This window comes from Ascidia mentula, chromosome 8, assembly GCF_947561715.1.
Source record: "Ascidia mentula chromosome 8, kaAscMent1.1, whole genome shotgun sequence".
Classification (NCBI taxonomy): Eukaryota; Metazoa; Chordata; class Ascidiacea; order Phlebobranchia; family Ascidiidae; genus Ascidia; species Ascidia mentula.
Window position 1 is genome coordinate 17,593,529 of NC_138573.1, and position 18,123 is coordinate 17,611,651.

The window sequence follows — 18,123 nt, forward strand, 5'->3', positions numbered from 1 at the left end:
CGCAAACTAAGTGACAGACCGAAAGTCGGTAGGTCTCAGAGTGGATCAGTTCGCCTTCACAATGGGAGTGTAGTTCCAAGGGAAAGCGTTTCCATTTCAACTCCTTTTAACGCCGAGTCCAAGATTACTTGGAGTTGAGATTAACTATTTGAATATTTGTTATTTTTGGTTTCGTTCAAAGAACACAACCGGCTAGGTAATACATTTTGTTTAGCACGATTACCTTTGTTGCAAGTTCAATTATGAATGAACTCGACCAAAAAATATGGTGTCGCACAAATAAGTTATGCGAAATATTTGTGCTTGGTTCACAACGCGAATGCAAGTGTGCGGGTATAGTGTGGTTTCACCAGATTTTGCGTTGGGCCGTTGATAAATTGTTGCAAGGTTAAGTAGTCTCCAGATAAGAAGCAGCGAAGTAGGCCCATAACTGTACGTGATATTTTGCTGATCCCCGTTTGATTACATTTGATTTTGATGTCGCTTTTGCCGCAACACACGTTGGGCTCTTACGAAATACGTGGTTGTTTTCGCAATAAACGTTATTGCACAGTGTGCATTGGAGATCTGCTGATAGTTATTACATTACTATTTGTTAATGGCATGAACATAAAAGTGGAGCCCAACTTAGGTTGGAAAGAAAGTGGATTGGAATAAATACACACTCTTACACGATCAATCAAAACGTTCGATTGACGTTTTAACGCAAAGAACTTCAAAGAAACAAAGTGTTTGTGAACGGAGTAAAACCTCAAACAGATTATTACAAATTACGCAAACATAACACCAACCAACAACATGAAATTACAAAATCTTATCTAGAGTACATAAAATAAAAAAAAATTCCCATTAATTTTTAAATTGTCTATTGAACAAAATGTCATTGAACGCATTTTCCGGCAATACAAGGTCCCTACACGTGGAATCCGACTCAGCTTCTTTCCTAAGTTTGTACGAGTTAATAGCGACACCTGGTGGTTTGTAAAAATCTTTTAACATTCCAGGGTCGGCCACTTCGGATGAGTCCACCGCTTCTCCTCCTTCGATGCAAATTTCCGTAAGATTTTTTTGTATCTTTTCAAGCTCCATTAACTTACGCCTCATCCGATCAACTCCGTACTTCTCAATTTTTTTCCACAAGGTGGCGTTAAAGTGGTCGAACAATGCGGCGTCGGCGCGGTTCCAACGTCGGGCTTTTTCACTCAATCGTGATTTTGCTTCGGAATCAACTTTGCTTTGAGGTCCTGCGTTTAAACTAAGACACGCAACTTCATCCAATGACCAGCAGAGGGCGTCGCTGAGCAGTACCATCGATTCTTCGTAATAATCCGAGACAAGAATCAAATCGAATCGTTTCTCGATTTCTCGAATGGCATTTTTAATATAATGTTCGGTTTCATTCGTGTTATCGTAACCAAAGTCGTACATCAGGGGATTCTTAGCGAAGAACCAGTAAGCGGAACGACCGCCTAACCGAAAATATTCCTCCGCCTTGTCAAGCCATTTTTCTGGGGATTCCCCGTGCCCGACACGCATGAATGCAGGCACGAGTTTCCACAAGTAATCGAACATCGACTCGAACAAGGATCCGGGTTCCCGAACGATGGAAAAGTAGAAAGTATACGGTGGCATTAATTGCGTCACTTTCGGTTGGTTGAAACGCATGTGGTGGCAAAGTATATTGGACGTTTTGTTCCCTGCAAAATACAAATTATTTAAGTTTCTTTAAAAAAATCCCAATTTAATTGCAGGTTTTGCTTCTACCTATGTTTCCCAATAAAACAAATAATCATTTCAGCAAATCACGTTGAGATAAAACTAATAATTAGTTACGTTTCGAAATCACGTCTACTTTGGGTATAGAACGACTAACAGCGTAAATAACCAACCAAAATGTTTATAAATTTTCAGATTTTTGTGGTTTTCTGTCTGATATCAATTAAATATAAAAAGTGTTCGGAAACATTCCATAATTTTTGAAGGCTACGTATGCCAATATTGAAGGAATTTGGAGGGGGGGTTCATAAAGACAGAATCGTTGTTTCACACAGAGAGAAATTCACTTGCCCTTCGGTTTATGAGCGAACTTCATGTTGAACTTTCGTGGATACCCGAAGTCGTGTTTGTTGTGTGGGAGGACGAAGGTCAGGTTATGATGTTTGCCAAAGCGAAAGAGGATTTTCTGGAGAAAGTTTAATATTAAACTCCCACGCCCCGTTGAAAAATTATGACTCGAAGTTGTTTTTAACAAGAACACAAGACTGTTCCTTCAAATTTTCGTGACAAAAATATATTTTGTGATTATAATCAACTATAATTTCAATACGCCCAAGCAATCACACATAGCTCATTACCTTTTTTCTAACGCGTAAATAACGTAAATATTAAAACGTAAATATAACTATCACTTTTCCACGTTCTTTCTTTCAATAAATCAATCTGGCGTTTGTAGTTAGGAGAGTCAAAGTATTAGTTTTAGATATGTTATGAAATACCGCTTTGCTTTTTAACGTTTTGCCTACTAACACATACATTTCATTATTCTATTGCAAAAAATAGCTTCCAGACTGTAATAAAAAATATCAATTGATTCGTTTCAATGTGGAATCCAAACGTGAGCGTTCTTAGGCCTAGTCCAGGGAAATAATTAATCCAGCGTTGACAATGTCAAGGTTCGAGTTCAATTCAAACACTTAAGAATCTCTCTTGACTTCCAATAACCAATAAAGCCTACAACACGTAACATCACAGGAACCTTGACAATGCAAACAAACGGAGGACGGTTGCCACGTTTTTGCTCTGCAGGTTTTGAGATGACTTTAACGAAATTTCATGCAATATAAATATTGAAACCAAAATATTGCCAAATAAAATACCTGCACGGCTGAACTTGCAGTTTTGTGAGTTTTCAGGAACATAATGTCGTTTTGCCGCTTGCATTTCCTGACAAGGTCGGTGGCAGGTAATGTTTTAGTTGCTTGATATTCGTTTGAACTGCTGCTGAAAAAATTTGAACAAAGATACTTTTTTCAAACATCGTTTTTCCCTTAATGTTAGATGTTGGTTCTATAAGATGAGATTTTACCCTTTCGGTTGATCTTGGTTCTTAATGATAAACGTAGTGTAGAGGACAAGAGCGAAAAGGTGCAGTAAACAGGAAACCATGAAGAAGATAACAAATTTTTTCGAACACTTTGACCACATACACTTTGTGAGAAGCATCGTGATTATATGTTTATTCTGTAATCTGTAAAAACATACATTAAGTTTTTCTTCGATATGTGAGTGAACAATGATGAACAGTTGTTTTTGTGTCCATTTGTAATTTTGGTTTCGCTTTTTTTTCGTATTTTTGTTGAAATAATTTGCTTTTGTAAGAGCCGTGTTTCATGCTGTAATGTTTTATACAATGGCTTGATTGGCAGCATCGCCCCACTGCGCAGGTCCTTACTTGGCGATCACAGCTATCGCATCGAGATCATTTAGTTAAAAGGCTTCGCAGCCCAGGCATCGTAGCCTATCTAGATTAGCATTCTGGGAGGATTACAAAATTGCGTCCCAAAAGCAAAAAGTAATTCGCGTTTACCATTATACATGAATTAACACACGAAACAAATACGCGGGTTAGCTCATCGTATACCAACCTACATAGGATGAATGTGCATTTTTATTGGAAAATGTAAGACTAGCTAAGTATGTTTGAAGTAAATATGTTTTTTTTACGACTTGCTTTGTGTGCACAAGTTAATCGTTTGAGCAATGATTGTCAACCAAATGTCACTGAATTTAGGTGTGGCGTGCGTTGCTGAAGTAAAAAAAGTCATCAAAAGTACAAAGAAATACAACAAACTACATTATAAGTTTTCCTTTACAACCAAAGAAAAAGTAACAAACAACGACAACCCAATGGTCACATTGAAGAAAGCTATGGTTGACGGCGTTGAATCAGGTCGGCAGAAAGTTTGAGAGTCAAATGGCAAAACCTCAAAGCGTAAATGCCAAATTCCAAACCTGAACAGATTCTTTCTATAACAACTCAACAAACCACATGATAACCGACTAATGCACAAAATTTGAGTTGCGTTACCTAACATACAACTGGTTTAACGGTTTTGTTTAAACGTTAACTGAAATCAGTCGTATAACGTGATTATAAACTTTTTGTGAGGAAAATACCACACAATATGACTGTCTTACAAACAGATCAACCAAAAACAGGAACCGATTGGGAGCGAGGCCGTGAGTAAACGAAATGGAGCTCTCTGCTGCCTTTAGCGACAAAGTTATCATAAGCGACAGCGACACGTTCGTTATTTTTAAAAAAAATTTTCATAACGATATCTAACGTATCAAACGTTTCTCTGCCAGAGTAAAAACAACAGTGAAGAATCAAGACGATGATCCAGAGTAAACCTACATACACAAGCGAAGAATTTCATCATGAAAACACCTCGGTGTCAAGTAATAGAGAAAATAAGGCAGTTTATTGACAACACATTATAATAGGCGAATAACATAGAAAAAGGTACATCAGATGTTTTGTTTATCTGCACTAGTGGACACGTAGCGGCGATAAAGAGTCAGAGCAAGCGTTCGGAGAAAATTGTGTGTCCATCTGCATATAGTAACAGGGCGAGAAGCTGGATAATTTGTAAGGTTCAAACAACGATGTTCAGAGGAACGAATGAACTAACTCATCGATGCACACGTCTTTACTTTCGAGCAGGGCGAGAGCTTTCTTTTCATGGTCAAAAGTGAATGAGAAAATTTGAATCTACTGACCAAGGTAGAGGTTAAATGCTGGATTTGGTTATCAAAGTTTAAAATATACAAATTTCATAAACTGGACTACTCTTCTGGCATAAATTAACGCACTTTATTTTTGCGACGTTTCGTCTGGCATACAGTAAGACCTCATTAGGGTTTAACACCACAATTCAAATATAAACCATTCAACATTCAAAGGCACAAAAATAAAAAAGGACGCGCTGTCAACGCTTGTGAAATCACGTGACGAGGGCAAAAAACATACTGCGGGAGGTGCAACATTTAAAGGTTGATGGATACTGCCGGAAAATATACACATTGCCCTTTGTCATTATTTTGTTGACAATCGAACACCAAATAACCATGTGGGGCCGATGTCGTGTCCCTACATGCGTCTTGCGCGGCCCTAACATGGGATAGAAATACTTGTTTGCGAGGTGGTTTATCTGGGACGAATCCCTGGGATTTTTAAAGACCTCAAGATAGTGTGCGTTCAAACTGATTGATTCGCTGCCTTTCAGGCAAAGTTTCTGCACGATGTAAATTATACTCGTGTCTTTATGGTGACTGCATAGGATGAACAAACGCGAGACAATTTTACTACTTTCACACGTCAAGGCGTCGAGAATCAAGAGGGTTCGTATACGTCCGTCTCCACAGGGAAGGGCGCACCCTGCACAAACTCGATTGTACGCAGATTGCCACTGACCAAAGTACCGAATAATCGGCTCCCCTCCGATTCTCCTTCATCAGACGGGAGACAAATTAAGTCTTTCCACTCCCAGTTGGAAAGGAGATGAGACACGTAAACGGGTAAGATTGGCAAGATTCGGGAAACAATTTACCAGATAGACCCACATTGATACGAAACGCCACACGATAATGACAATAAATTCACAGTGAAGTCAGTGTGACCTCGGTCGCGAATTCCTTGGGGCAGAAAACAAAGCGGATCATCGGGAAACCTCAAACAAAGATCACGCGCTTGGGCCAAGATAAAAATAGATTAACGTTTGCGACACCCGAAAGAGAGCTCTCTCTTACTAACAATAGGAAAATCTTATTTTACTCCCAATTAAGAAAGGAAGACTCTTGAGTAACTGTGAGTATCTCCATGCAACAATGATCCGCCATTTGAAATGTATACTTGGGGGTCAGAAAGAGAACAGGAGGGAAGGCCCCTTGTTCTATACTCTGTCATCTTTATACCAATAACATCCCTGCGTCGATGGCGTCGGCGCGGTTCCAACGTCGGGCTTTTTCACTCAATCGTGATTTTGCTTCGGAATCAACTTTGCTTTGAGGTCTTGCGTTTAAACTAAGACACGCAACTTCTTGATTTCAGTTTATTAAAATACCATTACAGGATTTTTGTATTTACAAATACAAATAATGCATGAGTTGTTTTTATTAGAATAGTCGTTTCAGAATGCGCTTAAACGAAGTGTGCTTTATTACAGATACAGCCAAAAGCTTTTACTGGAAATTTGATTTCCCAAATGCCACTGTCACACTTTACAAGATGTTTAAAGCCAATTGTCGAATTTGCTCCAAATTCAAATTGAAATCTCTTCCTAATGAGTAAGTTGATGAACGAACTCAAACGAAGCAATGGTTTACTGCACGTTGTATTCCTTTCACCCGACGTTATCAGTTGACCAGAACAAACATAGTATATATTGTGGTGGGCGCCGACCCGCCTGCTACATAACAGACTCGATGTAAAGTTTTACGACGTTCAGGTACTTTTGTAACAAGCGAAGTTAGTTCAACAGATCGTGAATTGCAACCAAAATCGTTTGAGGCCAGCCGGTGCTTTGTTCTTCAGTCGGTAAAATTTTTCACAACCCACCTTGACGTAGCAACAACACCAACCATGTTTGAAAATTGATGGGGAAGACTTTGACTTAACTGAAACGGCAATTTTGACACTTTAAAACCTAAATACTGCTATGGATACACACAAAAACAACAATTAAAGCCGGTACATCGATAACCTAATTAAGTTGTTCTAAATCTGTTTGTTTGGTTAGTCTTAAACAACACCACCGAAACTAGTTGGCTTCCCTTTTTTGCTTCACAAAAGCCTTGCCCTTTCCTGAACGTAATTCGATCCAGTGAAAATCCTGACCACCTCCTAATATCAAAGGAATGGTAGATTAAACATCCCAAGTTAGTCTTTTTCTCAAGCGTCTAAATATCTATTGGATTATGCTTTGAAGGTTACCAAATTCCTTCTCAATAGCCCAATTACGTGTCCACTCGAATCATTTGACAAAATATCTGATGTCATAATATAAAATTTAGTTTTTTAACGTTATTCGCCTTTAAGTATTGTGTAAAAACATGTCTATTCGAACAGTAATACATTAGTCAACATTTCTGTTTGTTCATTACAAGACGCCGCCAGTATATATAACTTTGCTCCGTATTTTCAATGAATATATTCTTCTGACACGCAATATTTACTTTGTATCTTTGCCGTGGTTCTTTTCTTTTGATTTTTCGCTGGCAGCATATTCGAAAGCATAAAAGTTGAAGGCGATTTGCAGCAGACGATAAATAAACGAAACGAAAGACAAATTTTCACACCACGCAAAACTTTTCCGGATGTTTCAATGAGTTGATTCTTATTAGTCTGGAATTGCCTCACTCAGTAGAGCCTGGGTGAAATTTGCCCTCCTACTCGGATTTCTATTTCATTTTTGCGCTGTTTGTGTCCAGCTGAGGGCGATGCTGAGCAACAACACACACTTTTAAATAACTTGTTAACGTTGATTTTATTTAACATTTCCTCCTTATCGTCGCCTACGTATGTTGTATTTTTAAATTTTAGTTGTTACTAACGATGGATGACGTGTAAAACGGCGATTGGTTTTATCACGTCCGGAGAACTGAAATAAATAATATACAATGTATGGTTTTCGCTTCCATTCAGAGAAACCACTCGTTTTCAATCCGAAAGATTTAATCAAACTTTCAGTTGCCCTGAATCTTAATCAAACCATCAGTTGTCAATATACATAAAGTACGGGAAAATGCCGTAGGTGCACACATATTTTCTTTTCCACAGTGGAATTGTTTTGATGAAGCCTCCAATAACAAATGCCACCCATGCATTTCTCGCCGTCCTCGCGTTTCCGCATGGTCACAAAACAGAGTCCGCAACGGGTGAAATCAAAGGGCTCCTTATTTCAGACCAAGCGTGATGCTACAGCTGAATACGTATGTATAAACCAACATCAATACCTCAGGCAAAGGCGCTGCGTTAATTAGGTGGAAAAACAAATGCGGTTGGTGGAATTTTCTAAAATATAATCCACTGTAATGTGATTTAGCCACGTATTACGTGTGAAGTGGAAATGAAACGTGGGCCGACCAACTGTAGTGAAATTGAAACAAACACTGCTTGAAAAAATCTATTTAAAAATATACAGTCTTTAAAGCAAAGAAGTTTAGATACATTCTATCAAATTAGCAGTTTCCAAAAATACTTCGCTGTTAGTATATCTATAGTTTTACTTTAAACTTGATAATTACTCATTAGACTTAAACAAAGATTTTCGGAAAAAGGTTCCGAAGAAAAAGTTTAGTGACCTGAAAGACGAGAAACGAAGCAGACAGTCATTGGTAAAACAATCTTTGAAAGGAAAAGCGAATTGGTGCAAACAGAGAACTGCCACAGTGTACCAGCAGCCTGTAATTTTCATTCAGTCAGACCAAGCCTGTCTATTGTGTTCCTGAATCCTTTACGTATACAATTTTCATATTCAGTTATTAAAGTTATTACTATTCAGAAAGATGTTGTCTCACGAGGATAGAAGGTTATTATATATCGTCAAATACTTCAGTCGGACAAAAAATGTACTTTGCTTCCGTCGTTTCAATCGCTTTATCGTTAACCGCATTTTCATTCCATTGTATAATACACAGAGAGTAAATGACTACAGGAAAAAGTTGTAACAGGGTCAGCAAATTTTCGGATTTAATGCTGCTGTGGCCGCACGCCCACTGTAATTCTTGTGTGTCAGGGCATGGCAAAACTCAGTCAGTTTACAGAAAAGCTTAAAGGTTAAATTCTTTTTAGCTTTTGAATGTTGCATTTGATGTTTTGAAACGTCTTTGACGCCATACGCGTTTAGCAGTTATGTAATTACTCCAGAGTATAACATTTTATACCAGTTTAATTCTGTATAACTGCCCTCTTTGGAAAGTTTTTTTTTACAAAATGAAACTTATTATTTAAATAAGAACTGAAGATGCCTTTGTTATGCGAAGCTTGTGTTCTCAGAATAACCTACGTTCAAGTACAAAGTTTTAAATATATTGTACCTGGTATATATACCTAAACCATGAGTTGAGTTGGAAATGTTTTGTGCTGCAAACAATTATCTCAGAAAACCGAAACCCTTTTTTGTCAACCATTTAATACAACGTAAAGTTGGCCAACCAAGACGCCAGCTTTTCTTCCATTGGGGTCGATTAGCCCAACCCTATTCAATTTATTGATCCGGGCATGCTTTGTTTTTTTAAACACGCCCAAAACAACGATTAGCGATCCGGACAAATGGACGCCGTGAACCGAACGTTTGTTCTCATCCCTCTAATCGTTGCGCGCGGTCTCGGAGCCTATTCAGTTGTCAACCTGGCTTTTGTGCGCGAAGGTTCGATATTTATATAGTTTTCCGGGCGCGCCTTCGATGCTTGTTCTCTTCAGGTCACGAAAACGTCATTTACTTAGTTGGAAATTTGATATAAGAAAAATAAAAAAGAATCTCCACGATTGTGAAACAGATCGCGAGTTAAAGAACATGTGATTTTGCAACATTTCCTTAACAATTTATTTGCGAGTGGAGTTTGTGATTTTGTCACAAAAGTATTTGCTTGGGATGACCAACCGATATGCCTGGAAATTGTTCTGTTTGTTACTAAACACCGAGTTTGCTTTGCAGAAAACTTCACAGAAAAGTAAAAACTACTGACATAAATTATGTTTTCCAGTTGTTTGTCGGTCAAGCGACGGAAAATATATTTGATTCCATTACTAGTGTGTTGTCTTGTAAATGTTTTGGTAATCGCCCTCTACTTCAACCGTGGAAGTTACTACTTGAAAAAACAACGACAACTATATGGGTGAGTATTTAACGTATCACCGTGAGGGGAACATTTTAGATTTTCTTTTCAACAAAATAAATGAACATATGCAAAAAAAGCAAGCGGTCAGTATTAAGCGTCTCGCTGGCCCCAATTCTCTTATTTACGCAAAGAAATTTGATACCTGAGGTGTGTGCTTTTTCACCCACGCGTAACCGGCTGTTATGCTCTATTTCCGTGTTCGGCCCATACAAATAAATAGCCGATTAGTTGCTTCCTTTACTCGCTTTACGACGCGATCTGTACCTTCCCAGCTTAAAATATGTAACAAAAAGGTTTCCTAAACTGACGATACTATCGAAACCAAAGGTTGGCAACCTTTGACATACAAACACAAAGCTATTTTGCATATCACTAAAACATGTTTGAAAACAGCCGAATATCTGAGCTTGGATGTTTTTAACCCCACAATAATCGTCGCTATGGAACCGTATCAGGGTGAAAGAGCCACATTTGGCTCCGGAGCCATGGGTCGCCGACCTATGTATGCTAATCGTCTGCACATCATTGTGAGTGAATTTTGATATCGAAAAAGTTCACAGTCACCTCCAGACAGAACAGGCTGATTCCTGTTGTCCCCATGACGTATTTTGCTCTTTTAGTGTCACTGATGGAAAAGGGCGATGCTTACAGGATGAACCTACAACCGAACCAATCAAGTGTAATCGAAAAAACAACGTTATGTTCCTTAAGACCCACAAAACAGCTAGTTCTGCCGTGCAGGTAATATACCCGTCGCCCCAAAGTATCGCCCCCCAAGTCATTCTAAGCACATAGTCTTAGTCGTTTTTTGACAAATATAATCGTGCCACATTGCATTGTATAGGGAAATATGTTCCTTAACATTTTCGAGGCAACATTTCTAGATGTAAATTTAGGTTAGAAATACGTTCATTTATTTTTTATCCAAGTTTGTGGAATCAATTTTTTTTCTCAACTACAACTCATGATGAATATATGTTTGACATTATGCAAACGTAGAGGAACAGAAAACCCAAAGACAATAAACAAGCAGTGCAGCAACCTTTTGCATTTTTCGAATACTATGTTTATCAAGTCAATTCTTGTTGAAAAAAAAATGTTTCAAAGAGTACAATGCAAAAAAACACAAGTCAAGGCATGTATTGATTGTTTTCAGAACATTCTCCTTCGTTACGGATCCCAACACAACCTGAGCTTCGTTTTTCCGCACAATAAGCATGATTTCGGTTACCCAGGAATGTTTAACACAAAATCCGTCCACGACCCAAAAGGTTTGTTTGTGTTGTTGTTGCGTAAAAGCGTTGAACCGTGTAGTTAGCTTCTTGGTCGAACATCTCATTACCAGTAGAACAGAAGCTAAGAATTTTATTGTTTGGAAAAGGATTTTTTTCCGGCCACAGGCCATCGATTCTAAACAGGAAAAGCTTCTACGACTAATTCCAAACATTACGCCCTGCGCCACCGAAACGATCAAATCCCCTGCTTCAGTTTGAACTTTGCGGGTACAGAAAAGAAAGCAAAGAAAAATCACTTTTACCCAGCTGACTATTAAAATGCCGTAAACAACAGATTTTATATTCGTTCATTATAAGTTAGTGATTTTTGTAATCTTGCAGGGAATAAAACGTTCAATATACTTTGCCACCACATGCGGTTCAACCAACCGGAAGTGACGAAAGTAATGCCACCGGACACTTTCTACTTTTCCATCGTTCGAGAACCCGGATCCTTGTTCGAGTCGATGTTCGATTACTTTTGGAAACTCGTGCCTGCATTCATGCGTGTCGGACACGGGGAATCACCAGAAAAGTGGCTTGACAATGCGGAGGAATATTTTCGATTAAGCGGTCGTTCCCCTTACTGGTTCTTTGCTAAGAATCCCCTGATGTACGACTTTGGATACGATAACACGAATGAAACCGAACATTATATTAAAAATGTGATTCAAGAAATCGAGAAACAATTCGATTTGATTCTTGTCTCGGATTATTACGAAGAATCGATGGTACTGCTCAGCGACGCCCTCTGCTGGTCCTTGGATGAAGTTGCGTGTCTAAGTTTAAACGCAAGACCTCAAAGCAAAGTTGATTCCGAAGCAAAATCACGATTGAGTGAAAAAGCCCGACGTTGGAACCGCGCCGACGCCATTTTGTTCGACCACTTTAACGCCACCTTGTGGCAAAAAATTAAAAAGTTTGGATTTGATCGGATGAGGCGAAGGTTAAATGAACTACAGGAAATAAAAAATAACTTGACAGAAATTTGCATCGAAGGAGGAAAAGCGGTGGACTCGTCCGATATTACCGACGCCGCAATGTTGAAAGACTTTTACAAACCACCAGGTGTCGCTGTAAACTCCTACAAACTTAAGAAAGGAGCTGAATCAAATTTTGTTTGCAAGGATCTTGTTATGCCCGAGAATGCGTTTAGTGACATTGTGTTTAATCGACAGTTTCAAGTTTGACGGCCGACACAATCCGTTGTTGATTTCTTTTTTATTAGAAAGCTTCGCAAGGACTGTAAACAAAAATATCAATGGAGTATTTGAGTGCATATAAGCTAACGAACAACAACTATCCATGTATGCAACTAAGATATTTTTTTATTATTGTGATCACGACTCCTTGTGTACGAGGAGTTTAAGGTATGTTAAGGTACGCAGTGGACACTACGCTCAACTATTTAATTTGTGATTGTCTTTATAAAATGTTTCAAATAGTGTCGTTTTCATATTCGCCAAGATGCCGTGAAGATAACACAAAAACAAACATCGCAATTCAAAAAGCGCATGTAAAAAAATAACTTCTGTGTGAAGCTCGGATTGAATCCTAACAGTGTTATGACGGTGTCCGTTGACGTATGTCTTTGCACTCAACCGTGTCACAAATAGGCGGAATCTATTTCTCGCTGTCTAGATCCTATATTTCCCGTATTTGTGTCTCCATTGTCGCATTCAGACATCGAGGCCTTGTGTTTGGTTGCAGCTCACAATCCAGTCCGTAATATTCCGAGCCTTCTCATCCCCCCAGAGTATGTGACGCGCAATTTCCCCATACGTTGTGTTGAGGATGGAAAGCTCTTTCAACGTGTGCTCGTCTGTCTTGTCCATTTCTTTCAGAAACCTGTATTGAGATTTTCATCAAATCAATGCATTATTATTATGAAATTTTGTTGATGCGATACCTTGAATAAAGATGCATTATGTAGTTTTGGTGCCAGTCGTACAGCTCGTGGTAAATCATTTTCAGCTCCTGCCAGTTGGGACGACATATCAGTTCTTTCACGACATGAATTTTTTCTGGGAAAATCCTCCACAAAGCCCAAGGCACGATTACGGAATTGTGTCCCCACCTACACAATAATATTAACTTTGAAGAAGAAAATACATTCAGCAATACCGACTTACTGATTATCGTTGAAATATTTGTATTCGTGGTACCACCTCCGTAGAAACCAGGCTTCACGGTTAGCGAAGATTATTCCGTTCGCTGCAAACATTCACAAACAAGTTTAATTATTGCTGTAATAGCGCTTGCAGTATGTTGCCCAAAAGAGTGATAAATATAGCTAAATGGCGGTTCCTATTCCACAGCACCCAAGCGCTGCATTTGCTTCTGCAAGCAAATCTTAGTTCACGGGCATATTGAGTATGTGTTTCATTACTTCTAATGCTTCAGTTGCATTTCATTATTATGTAACAAATATATTTGTACCCAGTGAATTGTAGTTGGATTCTGACAACAACATTGAATAATTCCTCAACTCATCTACACTTCGCAAGATGGCGCTATCAGTGTCCAAATAGATTCCACCAACTTCCAACATGAGTTGAAGTCTGGCCACGTCGGCACGGTGCTCTATAACCTGAGAAGGAATCCTGTTAATTGCTGTTATTTGACTGAGTAGCACTGGCTTGTCTGCCTGCCTGCTAAAAAGATTTTAAAATGAATAGAAAAATTCTACAGTCATTGCCAGGTTTCTGCCAATTACAGGAGCACGACGGACAAATTTGATCATAAAAGCATGCTTTATACGAATGCCCTTTTTCTTGTAAAACTTTACTTATTTGCTTTTGTACCTTAATGGGAATTCCCCAAATCTTCTCAGGGGGAGTTCTTTTGATCAATCGGATTTTGTCTCCACCTTGTTTCTTTAAATGATCCCAGTACTCTCCACTGGGAGAGCAATCTCCGTGGATGAGAATGAGACGAGGTTTCTGGTACTTAAGTGCTCCCAGTATTCTAACATTGATAAGATTATTGGCGGGTTTCATGTTATTTCTTAACCTTCCTTACGTGATGTAATGATCCACTCTCAATCGGTTGCATCCAAACCAAATGTAGTGAATGATGTTGGGAACTTTGTATGAAGAGTTGAAGACCTCCTCATGGACTTCTGGTATCTACAATTTTCACAAAAATACCAGTAAGGTAAATCCCCCAATTGGAATTACATTTGACAACAATTGAGTTTGCAGCCTTCTTCCAAGTAAATCATCACTTGTAAAACTGTACGGTTTGACAGATCAGTAAACAAAATCCCTAAGTAATCTAGTTTCATTTTAGAGATTTACGTTTTTTGTTGTTACCTTTAGTACGTCGTCATCCCCTTTTTTCAACAGTTCAAGCCTCTGGTTTGCCACGTCAGCTGCAATCGCATCCGGATCAATTTCTTCGTTCCAGTTTTTCAGCAAGGTTTTGGCGTTGGGTCTTTCAGCCTCCTAGGTTTATTGAGGTCGTTAGTCAAGCTAAAACTGCGTGTATTCAGACAAGTTGGACTACTCAGAATTACACTTGTACGACTATATTTATAGTGATGAGAAGTATGCCTTACACAAACATATGCAAACTGCCAAGGAAACTTTACATACAAAATTCCATTATTTGTGTTGCATTATTTACGGATAGGTTATTGCTGCACCTGAAGAAGCGAGATCAATCTCGCGAAAGCTCGTGTTAATAAAGTGGTTTCATAGTCAGTCCCTTATAAAAGCAGTGCACAAGCAAGCAATATATTTGTAGATCAGAGACTGGCACGGCAAAATGAAGAAATTTAATTATCAACGAATAGGTATTCTAGAATTATCCCATCCAGTGGTCAAAACCCTGTTTAGATTTTCATCAAATAAATAAATTGTTGTTGTTACTCACAGTATATTTCCTTAACTTTGGTGGAGTTTTGCTTTTTGCTCCAGGGTTGGCTTTTCTCTTGATAAAATCATCAGCTTGCCAGATTCTATATTCGTCATATGACAACACCTTGCTGTTACCACCAGGTTTGATCCATAGCATATTGTGATTTGTGGAGATGCCGTCGCATTCTTTCAATAGGATTGTCTCCAACTGAGTAACACTAATTACTTGTTGTTTTCCCGGTGTAACAGTGGATTTTAATGTTGTGTTTTGCGTAGCGTGGGACGAAGTACCGATAGAACTTCTGGTAACATCCACCTCAGTGGTTTTGGACTTGAAACGTTGTTCGCTGAAATTAACCTCCCACGTCCCGTAGATGAACAACGAAAAGGCGGAGATGATGAAGGCGAGAACGTAGACTTTTTTTCTGAAATAAAAATGTGATGCATAAGTCACAAGAATTTGGATATTGGCAACCTCTAACATTTGCACTCAGGTAAAATTTTCCAAAAACACAACGATTTTTTTTTCATAATTTAACAGGACATTGCTGTATCTGTGTACAGAGTATCTCATCCATTTATATATATATATGTGTGTGTTATATACGTATGGTGCGAGGGCGTTCTGCTCAATTGAACATATACAGATCCCATAATTGCGTGCAAACACCATAGACAGGAATCACCCGCCTTCGGACTTTTATTGACCGAAATTGAAAGCCTATATTTTTCTTTTAAAGTGGATGCTGGGTTATTCATGAAGGGATTAAACTGGTGGGCAACGAAATGAATAATTTGCGTTCATAAATCTATCGTCGTCTTTGTCAACCTGCAAATTTGAAGAATCTTTCTGTTTTAAAAGTTACATTTATTATGTTTTAAAAGTATGCAACAGCTTGGGTGTACCAACAGTTTAACATCTGCATGTCTGCATACATGTTTTTGAATTACTCCTGGTTTAAACTTTATTGTTTTCCAATGATACTGACCATGTCTTATATATATATAAGTTGGCAAAATCTACATAGCTGTAAAAATAGAAATATCTACTTGACAAAATGAAATCAGTCCTAGGTAGGATAATTTGTTTTTACGCCGCTGCTATGTGAGAAGACCAGCAGTGGTGAGTGACAAAACGCACGGGCTTTGCGCGTATCTTTTTCCCTCCTGCGCCACATTCCAGATACCGGTTTGGTGACACACCCACGCCTATATTACACTGCAGCACCTTCATATCGTGATATAGTAAAACCTTTGGGAAAAATCAATGACATTGCTTTTATTTCAAAACAACTACTTTCATCCAATGTCTTTTACCACAACTAATACATTGCGGCTCATGCTGCCGACCCTTTCATCTGCTGCTGTACGGCAGACACAGTTTAAAGCTTTTCGACAACAACATCTCTACCTAATATACGAAAGCGGTTGTATATTCAAACCTTGTATCGAGTTACAATTGAGGTAATCGCATTGAATTATATAATAATTCAACTTACTTCGTCATGGCAACCGACCAACCAGGTGTGTTCCAAACTGTTCCAGAAGTCTTATCAAGCCCCAGGCGGTTTGATTACAGATATACTTCCAGCTTCTAAGTGCCTTGAAGCCCTAACGCTGACACGCAAGGGAAATCAATGAGACAAATTAAATAAACGCCACTGGTTGGCAGGTCCGATCTATTATTCTCTGGTGTAGATTTGTTTGCGCCAAGTAGACATCGGCCATTGCGACCGTTTGTCTGTGACAAATCGTTTTCTTGTGGCACAAGTGCTTAATGTAGTTGCAGCATTATTGGAATTATTTAGTTATATTTGAAATTAACTGTTGTTTTTATTATAATATGGCCTAGGTACAATAATGGTTTACCTTCATATATCTGCAAACATCTAACTGTTTCCAAATAAACCCACATTTCGAACATTCAAACTTTTCTCTACATACAACAATCCCTTTCTAAACCTATCTTGATGATACCAACAAAGTTTTAGTATCTGAGAACCTACCTGTGTGGCCTATAACTGCCTGCTAATCTAATAGAAAGCTGTGTTGTTAGTCTCAGTTTAATCTCTGGTTAGACTCTGGTTAGCCTCTAGTTGCCTACTGTTTTGCTTTCCCGTATCTCCATTCACTTCACACTGCTTACCACTTACAAGAGGTGAACACGCTTCAAGAGTTTCAGTCGCCCAGCCTTGCCTTGTTAGCTCACATTCTATTGTGATCTTTATTCGACCTCGAACACAATTTATTAGACTAGCTCAGTGGTGCCCCTGCGTGTCCATGACAATGATTTGAAGCTTTCTGAAGTTTCGGATTCGGGTCAGCTGGTTCTTTAAATGCAGGAAACTACGTATATCTCTGTTTGTATATATAACTTACCTTTGTACATTGACTATAATTCTTGTGCTGGTAGATAAATGCTACACGGGAAAGAAACCTAAGTGCGTTTTCAAACACGTTCTTGTCTACACATTGACAAAACCAAGCCCTTTAGAATCGAACTCTCTATGGAGTGTCATTCAAAGCTGCACTTGGCGAAGCAAAATCTATTCGAACGTAAAGGGGGACATTTGAGCTAGGTTTGTTTGCCGAAAGAATCCCCGTATACCGTGCTGGGCATTGGCGAGTATAATTATTGTGTCCATTTCGTGTTTTTGTTATGGATAAAAGAAGCTGTTTGTTTTGTTTCTTCTTTCACCACCCATTAAATGTAAACATCGCCCCCTACGTCAAATTTTGTCACAATCTTAAAGTTATTCCAAAAAAACGAATCCACAGTCCTTGTTTACACTGGATAAGTGCCAATTTGAAAAAAACTAATAGAGGCGAAATGTTGTTATGAGAGAAGGGTTCAATCCACGACCCCAGTGACATGACGATAAAAACGTTTAGCATTAACAAATGTAGAAAGCAACCAGGTAAACATTGTTTTAATTGAGTGACGCGAGAAACGTTTTCTAAATAGAATTCCAGGGAGAAAAGGGCTTGAAGAAATTTAAGATTGGGTAAGATTCTTCATGGCCACTGGTGCGTAACGGCGTGTCGGCAACTATTTTGCCCAATTGGGTCACAAACTACGCTCTACT

General features: G+C 38.7%; 3 protein-coding genes across 3 annotated transcripts; 1 reads left to right on the forward strand and 2 right to left on the reverse strand.

Moving 5' to 3' along the window:
* Window positions 1-849: 849 nt before the first annotated feature.
* Window positions 850-6,645, reverse strand: LOC145912150 (galactosylceramide sulfotransferase-like). Its single transcript, XM_082999563.1, has 4 exons — window positions 6,620-6,645; window positions 2,877-3,000; window positions 2,068-2,182; window positions 850-1,697 (listed from the first exon to the last, which is right to left on the reverse strand). The coding sequence occupies exons 1-4, from the start codon at window positions 6,643-6,645 to the stop codon at window positions 850-852; spliced, it is 1,113 nt and encodes a 370-aa protein (XP_082855689.1).
* A 3,251-nt stretch (window positions 6,646-9,896) lies between these two features.
* On the forward strand, window positions 9,897-12,409 carry LOC145912151 (galactosylceramide sulfotransferase-like). Its single transcript, XM_082999564.1, has 5 exons — window positions 9,897-9,900; window positions 10,297-10,405; window positions 10,524-10,644; window positions 11,060-11,174; window positions 11,520-12,409. Exons 1-5 carry the CDS (start codon window positions 9,897-9,899, stop codon window positions 12,365-12,367), a joined length of 1,197 nt encoding a protein of 398 aa, XP_082855690.1. The 3' UTR covers window positions 12,368-12,409.
* A 6-nt stretch (window positions 12,410-12,415) lies between these two features.
* Window positions 12,416-17,194, reverse strand: LOC145911263 (uncharacterized). The gene is made up of 10 exons (XM_082998550.1): window positions 16,907-17,194; window positions 16,537-16,654; window positions 15,054-15,462; window positions 14,492-14,623; window positions 14,199-14,305; window positions 13,982-14,144; window positions 13,617-13,767; window positions 13,310-13,391; window positions 13,087-13,254; window positions 12,416-13,025 (listed from the first exon to the last, which is right to left on the reverse strand). The coding sequence occupies exons 2-10, from the start codon at window positions 16,542-16,544 to the stop codon at window positions 12,857-12,859; spliced, it is 1,389 nt and encodes a 462-aa protein (XP_082854676.1). The 5' UTR covers window positions 16,545-16,654; window positions 16,907-17,194; the 3' UTR covers window positions 12,416-12,856.
* Between the last annotated feature and the right edge of the window lie 929 nt (window positions 17,195-18,123).

What these genes read in the sequence shown, in the direction of transcription:
- LOC145912151 (XM_082999564.1), top strand. An exon ending in GCCATGGGTCGCCGACCTAT is followed by an intron (nt 10,406 to 10,523) that starts GTATGCTAATCG and finishes TTGCTCTTTTAG; the next exon opens with TGTCACTGATGGAAAAGGGC. An exon ending in ATCCGTCCACGACCCAAAAG is followed by an intron (nt 11,175 to 11,519) that starts GTTTGTTTGTGT and finishes GTAATCTTGCAG; the next exon opens with GGAATAAAACGTTCAATATA.
- LOC145911263 (XM_082998550.1), bottom strand. An exon ending in CAAAGTTAAGGAAATATACT is followed by an intron (nt 14,624 to 15,053) that starts GTGAGTAACAAC and finishes CAATAAACCTAG; the next exon opens with GAGGCTGAAAGACCCAACGC. An exon ending in ATAATGCATCTTTATTCAAG is followed by an intron (nt 13,026 to 13,086) that starts GTATCGCATCAA and finishes ATCTCAATACAG; the next exon opens with GTTTCTGAAAGAAATGGACA.
- LOC145912150 (XM_082999563.1), bottom strand. Translation starts at nt 6,645, where the DNA reads ATGGTTGGTGTTGTTGCTACGTCAAG. An exon ending in GGTGTTGTTGCTACGTCAAG is followed by an intron (nt 3,001 to 6,619) that starts GTGGGTTGTGAA and finishes AAATTTTTTCAG; the next exon opens with CAGCAGTTCAAACGAATATC. An exon ending in GTTCGCTCATAAACCGAAGG is followed by an intron (nt 1,698 to 2,067) that starts GCAAGTGAATTT and finishes TGTATTTTGCAG; the next exon opens with GGAACAAAACGTCCAATATA.